General features: G+C 34.8%; 1 protein-coding gene across 1 annotated transcript in view; it reads right to left on the bottom strand.

The window, feature by feature from the left end:
• GRID1 (glutamate ionotropic receptor delta type subunit 1) overlaps positions 1 to 18,175 on the bottom strand; it is a 577,805-nt gene that overhangs the window by 11,942 nt on the left and 547,688 nt on the right. The window contains 2 exon segments of the mRNA XM_072424179.1: positions 10,036 to 10,276; positions 14,265 to 14,431. Coding sequence (XP_072280280.1) covers positions 10,036 to 10,276; positions 14,265 to 14,431 — 408 coding nt within the window.

An 18,175-nucleotide genomic window follows, 5' to 3' on the forward strand; every position in this document is an offset into this window, starting at 1 on the left:
AGAAGGGCCTCACCCTTTTTGGTTGCAGTGAAAAAAAAAAGAATATAATTTTTACTTTACATAAAAGGGTTGTAAAGTAAAAATTTTGCTGATCCGCTTTAACTGCAAGCTTAATTTTGAACAAACTCTAACTTCATCCCTATTTTTTAAGGATTTTTTACATTTAATGTGATAACAGATTCGGCTAAGATGGTGGTCATGAATACAACCCTTCACATTTAAATGTTTGATAATGGACATGTTAGGATTTCCAGTAATTCACAGGAACTAGTAAGGATTTGCAATGTTTAAAATTTATTTGACAGATTTTTGCTGCCTCAAAACTGGAGTTTCACAATAATATACTTGATGCAAGATTGACTGAACTGGTCCTGGTAAGCCGCATGCTTAATACCTATGTGTATTAATGTATCATTCAACATCATTACTGTTGAACACATTAAAGTAGTGGAAATGTTAAAGGCATACAGAACGCAAATATGCTAATCTTTCACCATTTTTATGCAGACAATGCAACAGTCTAAAGCAGAATAAAATATTCCCACTGAAATAAAACTCAAAATGTTTTCCATCTATTGCCTACAAATAAAGTACACATCATCAACTTTGCAGCGTGTCTGTGAATACTCATTATTTGCTCAGTTTACCTGGATGTAAGTTTAAATGCACATTGCCTGGGTAATTTAATTCATGACTTCCCATCAGCCCTCTAATAAAGGAAGTAAAGAGAAACTGGATGTCGAGAACACAATTTTCAAGCATATTTAAAAGAGAAAAATATGAATTCCCTACTAGTATATGGAGATGTATGAAAAATATGTTTACTACATTATGCTAAAGGTCTTGGCTGCACAACGGGGATTCAAGAGCTTTCCTTATTTTAGTGCATTATTTGGAATGTAACTTCTGAAGTGTAGACTCAATTATAACATATATAATTGCTATATTTGTCAGTTTGAAATATAATGTTATTAAAAAGTCTTTACATGCCCATCTGCAGCCAGATTTAATTTTCTGGTAATGTGAGAAAGTTTTTCGGTAGCAGTCCTAAAGCCTAAACTCATTTTTTTTTCCATTTGCATAAACAGGAGATGAGTTAACAATTCTTTCAGGTTTTATATTTGTATATATCCCTCACTGCCGGTGCCAGTGGTATCTGAATAAAAAGAAAGGCAGCAATTGCCACCAATTACCAAAATTGCTAATTTTTTCTGTACTCTACTAAAATGTATTGCTGTTTGTGTGAGGATCTCCTTATTCTGTATCTCATTGCTCCTTTAAATTTGAATAGCTACATTTTTCAAAAGTTTGCCCAAAGCATGAGCCAAAGAATAGTTTATTGTACAGGATATAGGAACCTTCTTTAATACTTATCCCTATTTCAGGAACTCTATTTTTCATGTGACAACTGCAAAGGGTGCTATAAAGAGATGTTAGGAATGCAATTTTTACTATCACAGCTCAGAGTACGATTTTTTTTGGAAAAAAAAATCTCAACTAATTCAAAAAAGCATTACAGTTGTATTCTATGGGGGATTATTTGTACAAACGCTCAGGTTTCTTTAACGTGATATTGTCCGCGCTATGATAAATAAATATATATATAAATACTCATTTCTTAGGTGGCTTGTATAATAATTTGTCCTTCATTGTCAGCTTTTCAGCTACAATTTTAGCGATGTTTAAAACAAACGTTGCATGGGAATGCAAGATAAAATTACTATTAAAAATAAAAGGTGAATGAAAAAAAATGTTGCTTGATGTACCCCATGTACATGATGGGACAGTATGGAAGCTTACTTGTTTGCCTTTCTTCTTCTTCTTATTTGTACTTTTTACATGTTTTACCCTATTTATACTTGTCTGTCCCCATTCTATCATGGATCTCACCATCTTCTTTATTATGTCAACTTGATTGGCCTGGGATGCCGTAACTCCCAAGCAGGCGAGCAGGAATTATTTCAGACCCAGCAATCACAGGGGGAGCTGGGATGTGCCAAGCAACCTGCAGCTTAGCGATATCGACAAATGAAATCAGCAATCAGCCAGGTAAGAATGTATTTTTTGCTAATGGGACATCGCCTGTTCCCTTATGTAATAAAGTCCTGCCTGGTTGCACAAAGTTGTATAAAAAATACTTATCCGTTTATACCTTGGGTTACATTTACTTTCTATGGGCAAGAGTAATGCCACTAGACCTTATCACAGGATGTAAGGAAAGCTGATGATCCCAATCTAATGGTAAAGATTTATTAAAGCTCCCCAAAACTAAACAAGATAGGCTATCATTGGTGAACCTGGGTGGCCCAGCAATGGATTTCTTAAAATTATTTTGCCATCAGCTAGTAATTGTTTTCAATCCTGGACCAGATCTATTTAAGGTGTGCTGGATAACCTAGATTCTGCCATGATAGTCTATATTCTACAGTCTTGGAGAGTTTTAAAAAATCAGACCCAATGAGATGAGGCTACAGTACTGTATAGAAGTGCATTCTTGCAGGAATTGGGACCCTTGGCTTACATAATATTAATAATAATACCATAAAGGAGTAATTTTATGATTTTTAAGCTGTATTTGAAAAGTGCCAACATATTACACATCACTGTACATTACATGAACACGACACATAAAAGATATTAAAAGATGGCTTGTCTCCATTCAATTGGCTTGACCCTATCCTTTTTGCAGAAGCAATGCTGGCTCAAACTGGACTCATCCCTGAGAATTACTGCATTACTCACACTGGCCGTGACACTCACATAAAACATTTGTGTTGTTAAAAACACATAAAATACCAGCATTTTGTTCAAATAAAATTTCTGTTTTATGGCACCTTGCATTGTCATCTACAGAATTCAGTTGTTCAAATTTATGGTGTGGCAAGTCCTTCAAGGTTTTTTAGCAGCTGATTGTGTTCAACAAAGTAAATGGAAAACCTCTTTTGTTTAATGCTGCCTTACAGTGGTGAGGAAAATACATTGTCAGTAATCATTAAAGATGGCTATGACTTGTAACGGCTGATACACATGAGCCAGTTGGATGGAAAGCTGGGATCCAGATGCTACAATAGAATGTTATTGTTCAACTAATGGTGCAACTGGGTGAGGTTCTTGCCAATTCTGACAGCACCAATAAAATACAAAGTAGGGTCAGAAAAACTATTAACACTACATCAAAGCCAACAGTTGTAATCTGTTGTATGCAAATATAGTTTAGTCTTTAAAAGTTCAATTAACTGGTCTGTGATATCTTCACATCACTTGTGTTAGCTAGGGATTTTTATTATTTTTTTTATATAATTATTTAGTATGCTGATTGAATCTACAGCTGTTATCAGCACTTTGTTGAATATCAGTATCATTTATATTTGAACAAAAATGCCTTTTCCCAGTTGGAACACAACTAAAGGATGTTAATCAGTCTTTGAGAAAGACATGTGCTTAAAGGAGAACTCTAGGCAATTAAAAAATAATAACCTATTAGAAGATCTAATTAAAAATACACTTTGTTGCAATACTTACTGTCTATCTAGATTTACAACCTGGAATACATCTCCCCTCAGTCTTTTAAAGTAAAGTATTGCATCCCAAGCATATTAAGCCCAGGCTGCCATAAACATGGGTTAACAGTGCTCTAAAGTTTTTTTTCCCTTCTGTGTCTGATTATGGAGTTTCCGTTTCACTCCATGTCCTAAAAAATCACCAGAAAGTAAGATATCTATCCAATATAAAGTATCCCATTAAAAGATGTCATTTTTTGTGTTCAAAATATTTGATTTACCCTTATTTTTTTCCAAGTAACATTTATAATGAAGACTGTTAAAATTATTTTACCTAAGGGAGGGTCACAAAAATATTGACCTTTAGTTTTACTTTAAAAGCACTGTAAGTTATTGATCATTAAAAAACCCCATATAGACCCCTCTGTCGATTATATATTCCTTGGGATCTAATTAGGGGGTTACAGACAACAATAATCTTTAGTTTTACTTTAATCTGTGTCATTAATATCTGCAAAGAGTTCAGTTTGAGGTTTTGTCCTTCAAGGCACTGTGAGCTAATGATCATTAAATACCCTCATACAGACCCCTCTGTAGATACTGCTTTCTCAGGTATCTACCTAAGGAGGTCACAGCCAACAATAACCTTTAGTTTTACTTTAATTTGTGTCCTTCATATCTATCCAGAGGTCACTTTTAAGTATTGTCCTCCAAGGCACATGTAACCAGATTCCTTCAATGCCACTAATGTATTGTAAAGAGAACCCATTACAGATTAATTTTTTTAAAGATCTACATTTCCCTCTTCTGAACTGTAAAGGTGCGTACACACTTCCAATTTTTATCGTTCCAATCGAACGACGAACGATCGATTGGGCGAAAAATCGTTCGTAAAAAAGTAACCAACGACGCCGACGAACGAGGAAAGTCGCTGGAAACGAACGACCGGACCGACGGATCGGATTGGACGACGATCGTTGAACATCGTTCGTGTGTACGGTCGTTCGTTGATCGTCCATGTTCAGAGCATGCGTGATGAACGAACGTCCGTTCACTTTCCTGTCGTGCACATAGTTCCTCTATCGCTCAAACAATCGTATCTATCGTGTGTACAATATCTACGAACGATCGTGTCGTTAACTCTATGTGCAGGATCGGTGCTATACGATCGTTCATATATATCGTGCATGAACGTTCGTCGTTCGTTTTCCAACGATAATAATTGGAAGTGTGTATGTAGCTTTACAATAGTTAAGCCTTGCCTGGAATATCTGTTGTATTTTAATCTTTCCTGCACAGATGAATACCTGGAAACCCCCAAGGATACTTTCTAATCTCCTGTCTGAGCTCTGTGCTGATAACAGACACTCATAAAACTGTCAAATAACAATGGTGTTGTCAGGATTAAATAAAAGTAAACAATAGGTTTACTTAATAAGCAAACTCCTACCCTGACACAATGTCCAGCACTGTACTAAAGCAGAAATTTGCCTTTATAGAAGTTTAGGCCTTGGGTATAGGAGCAGTTCCACTGCCAATTTTGAGCTTGGCAAGGTGACCTGATTGATTTTCCAATCAGCAATCAATCTGGTCACTGATTTCACTTTGTAACATTATTTGTTAGAATTGCATTTTTGCTTATTTACTATGCAGCCCTTAAAGTAAGTTTTGAAAATAGTAACTAGGGTATATATACAATAGTTAGTAGGTACACAGCTAAAGTACCCATATTGGCTATTACAACTATCCGAGTGGCTAGTGTAAACATATGTACCCTGGGTACCATTATTAAAATACACTTTCACTAAGTTCTTTACACGTTTATAGGGGCTGATTGATAAAGCTCTCCATTGGGGGAGAAGGTAGACTACCATGGCAGAACATGGGTGATCAGGCTCATAGCGTCACAGGTCCCTGCAGAACTAGGACTAGTTCTGCCTCGTTTCCCACTCCTCTCTAACCAGGAATCCCATATTGTTTTTAGTTCCAGATCTGAACCATATGACTCCTTGCAAACTATGTCTTTGCTTGAAACGACTAAAGCTACATACACACGTCCAACAGTTTTCACCCGATAATCGGCTCAGGGCTGATATCGGGCGAAAATCTGGCAAGTGTAAATCGCCAGTCTTCCATCATCCAAACGACCGTTCTGGCGGATCCACTGACCATGGACGACTAACGATCCTAATGCTAGTGAAGGAGGAGAGCGCGCAGTGGGATGCCGCTCTGTCGCTCTCCCCCTCCCCTCTGCATAGAGCAGAACGGTGCTGTACAGCACTCGTTCATGCATCGTGCAGTGCTAGTCGTTGGAAAGGATCGTGGAAGATTCTTTCCAAGGACTATTATTGCACATGTGTATGAGGTTTAAGACCTTCCACAAAAGTGCTCCACCTAACAGAAAAAAATGAAAACACCACCTGAGGTTCCTCAGCCTTGGTGGTAGGATTGCTACCTACCTGTCACATGGTCTTTTCCAGTCACATAACTTCCCCTATTTAGAGAAGTGGAAGGCGACAGGATTTTGCCTGAACAAAGAAGTCTTGATAGAGCTACACTGGCAGATATTTATCTTTAACTCCGATCCTGCCTGTTTCACTGAAGAAAAAAAAGGTTGTAGCTGTAGTGATGGTAGTGTAACAGAAATGAAATTTACAACTACCAGGCCAATGACAAATGCAAGAGAACTGCCCTATCACTGCCCCCAGGTCTGACTCCTTACAATTTCCTTCCTCCCTGCCCCAAGACTCTCCAAATAAACTAGCTGGATATCACATTTTTGATTTCTGCTGATTGCTTTGAATTTTTAACAAAATATGAGTAATAGACTGTGCATGGAAAAGTGAAGGGGGTGAAGGAGTGTAAAGTAGGTAAAAAAGTTAGGTCGTTTTATTCTGCAGTCTTTTCATTTAACTTTTTCGTACTAGTAAATGTACATGTATTCTACATTTATGGCATGACTTTGGTGAGAACTGTCACAGATGATAGTGTGCTCCTGTCATCTGATCTATGAAAACCCCTAAGCGGGACTTTCAGTAAAAAAAAAAAAAAAAACACCTTATTTTAAAAGTGTCATCAATCTCTCTGCAAACCGAGCCTACTAGGTCCTGCTCCGTACTGTATTCCTTATTTTTTCGGTGCAGATTGGACAGAGGCTGCAGGCATTTTCTTCCCTTTTCGTACGTCTCCTGATCTCACATTGTGCGGGCATGAGAAAAGGGGATGTGCCTCACTGCGCATATGAGAGATGGCACTTTCTTTTACATTCCAGGAAACCCCTTTAGTGCATGCCTGAAAAGCACACACACTCCTGGGATACTTAACATATGTATCCCAGAAGGCTGTGAGTTTCCCATTCAGTCTTTACCTCCACAACAGTAAAACATTGTTTTTTCTGAATGTATGCATTTACTTGATGGTTTAAAAAGTTTCTAAAAAAAAACTTTTTTTGGGGTGCCTTAAGTTGTTAATATTACTGTGTTTTTGGGTTCTCTACTACCTGTTATGTGTGTATATATTTTTTTTTTATTCTGACTTGTTTGTATCTTGACTCTTACAGCATCATGGCACTGTGTTTGATATATTTCTACAAAAAAAGCAATAAAACTCTGACAAAACACCTGGAGCTTATTTAAACTTGCAGTTTCTGCTTTTGGTTTTCAGCTCTTCAAACCGCTTGCAAAAAATGGTTAACATTGGGCTGAATGGGTCTGTTAATGGTCTTTTTGATGGAAAGTAGTTTGATGGAACTCGTCAGCTACGATTTTGCAAGTGGTTTATTATAAATGGTATAAAAATGGAACCCTTCTGCTAGACATTTTTTTACAACTTGCAAATGTCTGAAAAATGGAGACAGTCTGGTTCTGTGCCTTGGGATTGACGGAAGGAACCTAAGGATGGTAAGCAAAGCATTTTTTAAACACGCCAAAATATTTTTTATTAAAATAAATTTTCAAAAATGTTAGAAAGGATTCTTAGGGCAACTAAAAAGACCAATAACAAAATAATGCAAAATTTTGTTTTTAAGTATATTGAATAATTCTGTCAAAACAAAATTCTGCTTAAATCTTTACCAGCTTAGGTAAAATTAGCTACATAGGTTGTGTGTGGGTGTATCAATTAAAACTTTAGATACACTTTAGATAAAAACAAACTCTTGTTCAATTAATTTTTTTTTTTTAATATTGACCCTAAGTTACATTTTTCTCATAGCGGAAGTGTCAGATGAAAGCACAAAAAATAAAAGCTTTAAAGGCTTTTTAGCTGGCAAGAAGTAAAAAATAAATAAATAAATTAGAGAACAAGGGATTATCTTCCAGTTATATGTTCAAAAAAATGCTGTAACAGTCAGCCACCTTCTTGTATTAACATATTAGAAACTCACTAATTGCATATCAAGTATATTAGAAAGTATCCTAAAAGTCCATACGAAAAGAAAATCATGAATATTGTTGAATTATTTTGGAAGTTGATAGTATTTTTCCAACGCGTTTCACAAAAAAGATGGATTTATGAAATATGAGACCTCCAATGTTCCCTGAGGAAGCTTTTTTTGCAAAACGCGTTTAAAAATAGGATAAAAAAATTAAATCTTATTTATGATATATTTTTTGTAGGGAATTTTAGGATACTTGCTAATGTAATTGATATGCACATTTAGAGAGTTTATTTTTATGTTATTGTGCTTAAAAAATATGTTTATTGATGTAAGTAGGTAAACATATTAAAAGTAAGTTTACTGCTTGGTAACAAACTAGAAAACCCATTCTTTCTTCAGACCCAGAATGACCTCCTCTTTTAGCTTTAACTTGGTTGGCAAGAAATACCAAGTAGCATTCACAGTGCATTTAGGCTTAATCAGAAAACTCTACATTTCTGACAATAGATTGTTATAAAAAAAATTATAAATATTTTACAATAAAAAATAAAAATTACAATAATTATAATATTATATTATTGAGTTATCGGTTTGGGATTTAAGGCCAGTATGAGGAACAATCATGTATTCTAGTTAGTATTCTAGCAGTATTTTTCCTTTTATAAGATTATTTGTTGATTGATCAGCAAGCAGCCTTGGAAATTTCCACTGGGATCGCTATACGATGTTGGGGGACAACTGTCACGCGCTAGATTTTCTAGCATGTGTATGTAGCCTAAAACATTTTAGACTTCAGACATTCTTTTTAAACTGAATTTAAGTCTTCAATGAACAAAGTACATTAAATGATAAGCTCATTTTACACATTAAACAACAAGTTAGCTCTGCCTAATGGACAAAAAAAGAACAAGAAATCACTCATCATCCTTCAATCAAGATCCATGCAGCTGCTGCTGATCTACTGTGATAATATTTCCTCCATACATGGTTAGATTGTCAGCGACTGCAACAAAATAATCCAGATTGTCTGACATAAATGATTTTTTGCATGGGTACATTTACTCTGGGCGTTCATGTTAAATTGACAGTTTAATTGGATTTGAACAGATTCCTCCAAGCATGTGGGTCTTGGGAAAGAGAACTGTAAATTTTCACATTCTGGGACTGATGAGAATATTCACTAGCACACCCATTCATATTTTACTACCATATAAACAACAGAGTCTAATAGGATGGGACAAAAACATTTGTCATATAATTCTAGATCCCATAAAAGCTGCAACAATAAGTTTATGAAATTGAAGGCAGTTTTGATTTTGATCACAATGCCAATGGAATTGCTTATTTAAATAAATAGAGGGGGAAAAAAACAAATATTTTACATGAACAAACTTCTTAAACATTGTCTTCATTTGAATGTTAATGTTTTGTTTAGAAACATCTGGTGAACAAAAGAAAATCTCTGAAAGGTTAGCTTGTTAAGAAGTTTAATTGATGGAAATGGATGTTTGCTTTATGCATGACAACATTCAGCATTGCTGTGATCGCAATGGGTTTTCTTTCTCCCGTTTTATTCGTTTTTCGCCTTGCTCTGTTTTTTTTTGCAGTGTGAACTGAAATTCTTTAGAGCCCCAATTATCTTGTATTTTAAGCAAAACAAAAACCTCCATAATGACTGTTTTTATATCAAATAACTTTAGATTTTTTTTTTCAACTGTATAATAATGTGCACATTACTATCTCTGAATGAGGGTACTCAGAATAAGATGGCAAAGATACACCAGTGACTTAAACTACCCATGTGGATCACTATTACTATGCCTATAAATCATTTTGCACCCGGCAGATTTTTTAAGTGCATGCTGCTTCAGAACACATTAAATCCTTTAACATTTCAAAGTGAAATATGAATCTGCTTATGCTAAGTATCAAACAAATACACCTTTGCATGTGTCACTGTCACAGCACTGTAGCTGTGTAGGGAAATGCATTATTGGTGCATAATATGAGAGCTTATTCTTCAACAATGGTCAATAGACCCATCATATTGGTGCTGTAGGTTGTCAATGCATAACTAAATCTACTCATTGGGTTATTGCTTCCAATGATGCATGTCCCTAAAATACCTTTTATATAATAAGAATAGTAGTTATGGACCTCTTTTGGTGACTCCTGACGACAGCGGTTGCTGTTCCACCAAAGTTCGAGGGCAGCCACCAGGCAAGCAAGCAGTAATCCAATTGCCAGGATGCAGAATACTCCAGCAAAACTGTGCAGCTTTAGTGCCTTGCCATCGGTTTGTGCGTTGCTATGACTTTTTAAGTCACAGCGTCCCATCCTTGGCCACCATTTTTGTTTCAGAACATCTAAGTAACCAGTTTCTTGAAACTCTAGAATTCTGAAAAACAAGAGAGAAAAAGAAATGTTTTCTATAAATGTTGCTGACGTGGGCTTTGGCACAAAGGGTGAGTCATGACTGATAACCTCAAGGAACTCGCAAAGAATGCATTATTAGATGTTAATTATTTCTGCAGTAGAGGTATCTTACCGGCAGCCAAATGATGCATTTTTTATGTCAAGTCACAGAGGTTCATTCCTCATGTGGTATTTTAAAGACTGATTAGGTAACTCTGTAATGGTATATTTAGGAATTCATTCCGAAGGATTTATGAGGTATTTGATTCATTAGTGTTATGAGAAAATCTAAATGATAACATCTGGTATTATAATTACATGTAAAGTGCTTTGGTTTAATTCTGCAAAAAAAGTAAAAAAGTATATAAACATTATGTGTGAATATGTTTTAATAATAACCTTCATTCAAGAAGTTTGGGTGGTTCAATACTACTTACTGACCAATTTTTACATTTTTTTTCTGTGGCTTTGTCATACAATATGAGTCCAATATAAAAATAAATGTAATAAACGTTTAAATAAATGTTTTTCCCATCTTCTCTCTTCTTCCCAAACATTTTTATAACCCCACAAATAGCTGTTTGTTATCCTAAGGGCAGCTCCATGCTAGAGGAAAAATAACAAACAACCAATGTGCTTGGTGAATGACCATTGAGGTATTTCACTAATATATGTCATTATTTTGCATTACTCATGAGTTAACAGCCTTTGTGAATTTACATTAATTTAAATGTTCAAAAAAATATGTAAAATTTTAGCATTTTTTTGCTTTAACACACTCAATAAAGCTTTGTGACATGTGCCGAACTTCTACAGTTCAATAATACATACAGCAGAAAGATGAAATTAAGCTAAAATAAAAGTCCTTAAACAGGTAATTGTAACTTAATCTGTCCAAATAGTTAACAGGAAATATTTCAGTTATCACCGCGATTTCATTTTAAAAAAATATATTCATAATGTGTTAGTCAACCTAAACCTAAAAGTGTTTTCATATATATTGACGTTGGTTGGTTTAATCACGACTTTCAGCTCCCAGGACTCCAGTACCAAAAACCTTTCCACAACTAAAGTTTTCTCTTTTACACCGGCCACCATGGAGTTTCTATGTTTTATAATACTTACATTTTTAGATATATTTAAGCCAGGTATACATTGTGCATAGTACTGTTCTTCTATGGATTTTTCCCATTGGTGGGAGAAGTGTCAAAGAGGAGCCTAGTACTACAGTCAAAGATGCTTTTTTTGTTTTAAACTCCTGGTGGGGGTGGGGGGTAGATTTTTCTTCTATTTTTAGATTTAAATGAACAAATTAAATGCAAAGAACAAAACTTCTCTCTATAATAAAGATGGAAATGTGATCTCAATTGCAGAGTTCTCACTGTTTCATTCCGAGAAATCTAAAAAATATTCCAACCATTCGGCATCAACTCAAATGAAAATGACGCCTTCCCCTTTAAAGCAAACCTGTACAACATGTAATTAAATGTTTGTTGCCTGCCACATTTCATATATATAGTGGATCTGACCTTGTGTCTGGACTAGCATGTGAAAAATATTCATATTTGACCTTCTTTTAAGGTTGAACAACTTCAGCGCTAGATACTACTTGCCATTACTATACCAGAAAAATATTTGACATTTCAATGCCAATTTTAATAAGCATGTCATCTGTTTTTCCTAAGTCAATGTCAAGAAGTATATACAGAAAAAGGTAATAACAGAAAGACAAAGAAGGCAGAAGTTAATAAAAAGTAATACAATTATAGTTGAGAAAATAATCATTGTCAAGTTCTTGATTTGACCATAAAATAACCATGGCTATTTTTTTTATTTCTTGCACTATTGCCATAATTATTGCATTTTATACCTATATAAGTCAAAACATACAGCAAGTTTTAGTATTTTATTGACTTGTGAAATGCAAGAGAGAAAAATGTCTTGGATCTACCCTGATTTACAGTTTAGTAAAGTGTATTACTTGTACAGCTAATGTGAATCTCATTTGTGTACAGAGCTCCTAAATGCTATCACCTTAAAAAAAGTTTAGCAGCTCTTAAGCAAAACAAAACAAAGCCAATTTGGAAGCTGCCATACATTGATTCTTCTCAGAGGTCATTTGGCAACTTTAATTAGCACTCGACAAGATTAAAGTTGTTCCACTACTTTCAGCAAGCATTTCACTTGCTATATTTATGGGTCATGGGAAATCTTTAGCAAAGGTTCCTAAAAAGATTTTTTACCGTTTGCCAATTTCAGTTTTTAATTCGTTTTAATTAGACAATTATATAAAGTGCAGTTTTACAATGCATTAAAGAAATCAAAAACAACATGGTGTGCTGCAATAGTCTATAGATAGATAGTAAAATTATTTATTGCTCCATTTTAAACTCCAGAAAAAAAGAAAAAAAAAGGCCAGATTCCCAATCTCTTTCCTCACCTACAACACCGAGATAATCCCCTAATAATGAATTCCAAAAATGAATTCAATGAACCTGCTGTAATATGACAAAATATAAAATAAGGTAGTAGTATTTTTAGTAGTAAAAAAAAGTAACAGCAACTCCAAACATTTATTCCAAATTAAAGTTAAAAACTTGATTTCGTTTCTTTTTTTTTTCACAGCATTGTGGAAAAAACCTGTGGCCATTTTAATTAATAGTACCAAAGTGTTACAGTTCTATTTTTCAGTATACTTTTTCTTTTTTCAATTTCTCAGCTGCTACCTGTATCACCAAGGTTATACACTGCCTGGTCACAAAAAGTCCATGAGGTTGTGAGGACAAAGTATGATCTCGGGTTGCTTCCATTGGTCAGGTCGAGGTTAAGCAACATTATGTGTTCAACAAAATGAGGTCAGCTGACTACCTAAACGACCAGGATTTTCCATCAATAGATTTTTTTATTCCTTGATGGCACAGGTATATTACAAGAGACTCAAGGATTGGCCACCACACAAGGTTTATCCATCAATAGTTATCTATGAATAGATTTCCTCCCTGATGGAATGGGCATATTCCAGGCTGACAACGGCAGGTTTTTTTGGGCTCACCTTTTAAATGAGTGGCTCAGCGAGCATAAGACTTTAAATTTACACATGGATTGGCCACCACTGACTTCAGGCCATAGCCCTTTTGAGAATTTTTGGGATTTGCTGGAGAAGACTTTACACAGCACTCTCCCATCATCAATAGAAAATTTTGGTGAAAATTTAATGCAATCCTGGCTAAAAAAAATAAATATTCTGACATTGCATAGGCTTATTAAAACAATGCTATGGCAAATGTGTGCTGTAATCAAAGCTAAAGGCGATCCAATTAAATATTGTTGCGTGTCTTTTTTTTGGCCAGGGAGTGTATATTTTAACATAAGCATGTAATGTCTTTTTTTACAGTACCTAATCTCAAAACATGAAGATTTGCAGTTTTTTATTGAACATTGAGGAAAGGTTGATTGTGTCATACATGGAAAAGTTGACCTTTTGCCTTGCATTCCTCTTGAAAACTGGAAACAACTTTTTTGCTCGTTCACTGGATTTTTTGGGCACAGATTTCATAGTTCATGTCTTTTTTATTACTGATCAATGCCTGCAATAAATTTGTATACAGTGCAAGACTAGCTAAAAATAAACATTGATTTAGGTTAATATAATTAGCCAATTAGACATCTGTCATAATCTACAAGAGATAGAATAGAAAACACATTTGCACATCTAAAACAAATGTAGCTTTTTAGTTATAATTCCACCTTGATGCCACTATACACTGCTCTGTTGGGTATTTTAATAAAATAAATAGTGTTGAAGCTTACTCTGAAGGTATTGCGATGTTGGCCTTACAAAGTCCTGATGTCACCTTTCACACTTTGACATGTTGAGAGTATGTGTACTGCTGTCACAATGAAGCATCAGCTACTTTATTACAGTACTAAAGAGGTTAACTAGAGAACAAATGGAAGCAGGCTGGCATTACCTCTGGGAGAAAATATCTCTGTATGGGCTGCCATGCTGGAGTGCTATTCCGTAGCCTTTGCTGCTAATGCTGTTTCCAATGACAGTCACAGAGCATTCATCATCTGTTAGAGCTGCATACTCTACAACTGTCACATCCCATAAGAATGCTTAGTTTCCTTTCTTTGCCTGGAAAAAAAGAAAGGAAATACATTGAAGAAGTACTGAGATGGCATTGTGTTCACAACAAGTAAGATAAATGATTAAACAACAACACACATGAATAAAAGAATAAATACAGAGATACCTTGTCTTCTAATACAAGCATTGATGAAGGGATCTATTTAAAGTAACAGGGCAGAATCTTTAAAAATGGTAATAAAAATGGTCATAAAGAATTTCATAAGATAAGGATATAGTCTAACAAAAGATGCAAAAATAAAGCTATCAACATCTAAAGAACCAGCTTTTTAGATAATAAAAAGAACCATATTTCACCAGTTATCTGTTGCAAATTCTACCTGGGAACTTCTAGAAGATCTGAAAAAAGAAACTCACCTTTCCTCTACAAAGAAAACAGGCTACAAGTATCTTAAATAAATGATTTATGGCAGAACAGCTACAACACTTTTACCTGTGTACAAAACTGACAGGGTATCAGTATCAAATTTACAGCAGAAGTTTGGTTTTTGTTTTGATAAAAAAACTTTTATCAAATTCTGTGTGTAAGACCGTAATGGCATTTGGGGATTCTTGCCCTGTTGTATATTTAAAAAAACTAAAGCTTGTTCTCCACTTGTTCCCTATTAATAGAGGCCAATGGAAACACATGTTTTAATGAGCTATGCCACTGTCTGAATGTGGCTTTGTGCTTCCTGGTTGAACACTGTAAAAAATTCCAGAAAGAATTGCTGCTCATATTAAGGAAAAGACTTTTCGTTAAACCTTAATGCATATGGTATCATAACATGGCATCATCAATCAAACTAGAATATTGAACAGTGTTTTATCCAGAAATATATTTGGCCTGGTGTTATGGAGAACCTGGGTGGTCAAGAAGATACAACACTAAATGCAATTGAAAACTCAATATTATATATATATATATATATATATATATATATATATCATTTTTTTTCTTCCCCATATCTAAAAAGTTGTACTTAGACAGGTAAAAGGTAAAAACCTTCACAAACGATGAGAGGCAAGCTTGAAAAGCAGAGGGCACATATTTATTTCTCACCAGTTGCCTGTTTGACAAATCAGACAAGTATAGTATGGCTCAGCCAGCTAGAATAAATTTGTAGTATTGCTCAATCGTATTGTCTGGCAGACCATGGCAATGACCATGGCTGTCATTGTCCACCTGCCGGATTGGTTAGGTCATACACTATATCTGCAATGTTTTTCAAATTTGCCTCTGTTATCGACTTCAATGGGATTCAGATATGGCTGCCTAACCAACCCGAACATTGGGGTCAATTTGGGGGAACTATCAGCAAACTGAAAAGAAACAAATTGGACCAACACTATTTAAGGTCACAATGTTAGGTCTTAATGTGTTATAAACTCTGATAAATTGACTGTATTTTTACTTAAACTATAAGTTTAATGAAGAAGTACAGTATGCTCATATTGTGTGACATAAAATTGTCACTACCATACTTTTATTCTACGAGTCCTCTGCTTTTAAAAAAATATAATTTATGGCGTTCTAAAAGCATTTTCATGTAAAAATTGCATTTTCACTTTTTTTCACAAATGAAAGAAGCACGGAATTCAAAGATTCTTTGCATCAGTGTTTCTCACCCAGTGTTCCTCCAGAGTTTGCTTGAACAATGAGGAATTTGTGCCTTAGGTCATTTTAACTGACACCAATGATCTTACTCCAATCTGTAAGGAGAGAATCATCCCAATGGCCAACAGTCTTTCCATTGACCTCCACACTAACGTACTGCGAGTTGTGGATATAGTAATTATAGCAGGGGTTCCCTGAAGACCTAAAAGTTATTTGAAGGGTTCTAAAATGTTAAAAAGGGTGAGAAACACTGTTCCACATACTCAGTGGTGTTTAGAAAATGCACCAGTGGTGACTGTTTTTTTTAGGCAAGGATGTAGGATGAAGAAGGATGCAAGATTTGTATCATCCCGCCTTTTCTATGTCCACGTACTATTGGAACCTTTGAACATATACATCAATGTTAATAACCACTTCTAACAAAATAATAAACTTTACCAGTTTTTTTAATTCTGATTGCCTGTCTTTGGAAAGAAATCATGAATTTATCGGAGAATTATTTTTTCATATCTGTGTGATAAATAATGAGTACAAAGCAACAGATGGCTGAAGGATTAAGTACAAAAGAATGTGAATTTACAGGCCCTGGCTTTCTTTGCTGTACATTTGCATAAATAATGCATGAACATGAATCCATCAGCAGTGGCATGAATTATATGAAGGTATAGGCTGCTTTATCAAACCAGAGAAGCTGTTCCAAACAAAGACGGAAAAGAAAACATACTGAATTAAACAGGCTTATTCACTATATGCAGTTCCTTTTACTTTATAAAGAATTTGCTGGGCAGCTGACATTAAAGGAAAATTATAGCTAAACTACCATGCAAGTAGTTCCTATGAGAGAAAGCATTATTATAAAATTAGCATATATAAAACACTTTGTTGTTCAGCGCTCCAACTGAATGAACCACCTGTTTATTTTGCAAGCACTAATTATATACATAAAGGTAATAGCTTGCACACACCAATACCAATGTCCTTTAAAGCTTTAATGCAGAAAGGATCTATTTCTATGGCATTAAATACAAAAACACGCACAATAAAAATTGGAAAGTGTGATATTTTGAAAGGCAGTTGATTTAAAAGTCTTTATGTTTTGTATAACAGAAACATGTACTGAAGAAAAACCATTGCCTGTGACTGCAGACCTGAACATGCTAAATGATTGACTCTCTGGCTTCTAAAGTTACTTGGCCACTGGCCTGAAATAAACATGCAGCAACCAAGGTTAGAAAAGGAGCAAAAATTGGGTTTCCTAAAGACTTGGTGCATTCATAAAATACAAGTGATTTTGTGTAAAAGACCATGGCTTGGCTCTTTACAAATTTGGGCTGCTAATACTGATAGTAAAACATACTTTGGGTTGTAAAAAGTAAAAAGATAGGTGGTCAATGGTATAAGATGTTAATAGCAAAATGAAAAAAATTAACAGAAAAGTGGAGTAAACGAAAAAACAAATACTTTATATACTCGAATATAAACAAATCCAAGGTACTATTTTTACCTGAAAATATACAGAAAAATGCTAAAACTATGACATAAATATCATCCATCACTGGTATTTAAAGCATTTATTTAATATAGAGTAATAAAATAAAATCACATGGGCTAAGTCTGTTTATCTTTTGTTTCCCATTTTTACTAACTTGTACTTTGGAGTTGGTTATGATGAATCACTTGCTTTAAATTACCTTTTGTGCAATATTGTTGGCTACTGGTAGTTTGTGCAATGTCACTAGGTAAACAGTGCAAAAAATTATAATAATAACTTAAATGGCAAGAGTTTGTTACACACTTCACGTGAGGACACAGCACCATCTAGTGTTGTGACCTATATATAAATTAGGATGTTTGTCTCAGTTTGCAGGAGTTTGTTATACAATTTACATGAGTCCACACTGCCATCTAGTAAACAAGAGTATAAAGCAACATTTTTTTCAAAATGACATCATAGTGTCAATTGAGTTTGGAAGAGTCAAGTAGTTATAATGAAAGACAATCATATTGACTGTTTAAGTAGTTCTGCTGATTTGGCAAAACAAGGGTGAAAATGTGTACATAAATGACAACTAATCATCCTCTAGGTCTGCATATGCCTGAAGTTTTGTCCTTAATAGCTGTTGCAGGATTGGTAT

Source organism: Pyxicephalus adspersus, chromosome 10 (assembly GCF_032062135.1).
Source record: "Pyxicephalus adspersus chromosome 10, UCB_Pads_2.0, whole genome shotgun sequence".
Classification (NCBI taxonomy): domain Eukaryota; kingdom Metazoa; phylum Chordata; class Amphibia; order Anura; family Pyxicephalidae; genus Pyxicephalus; species Pyxicephalus adspersus.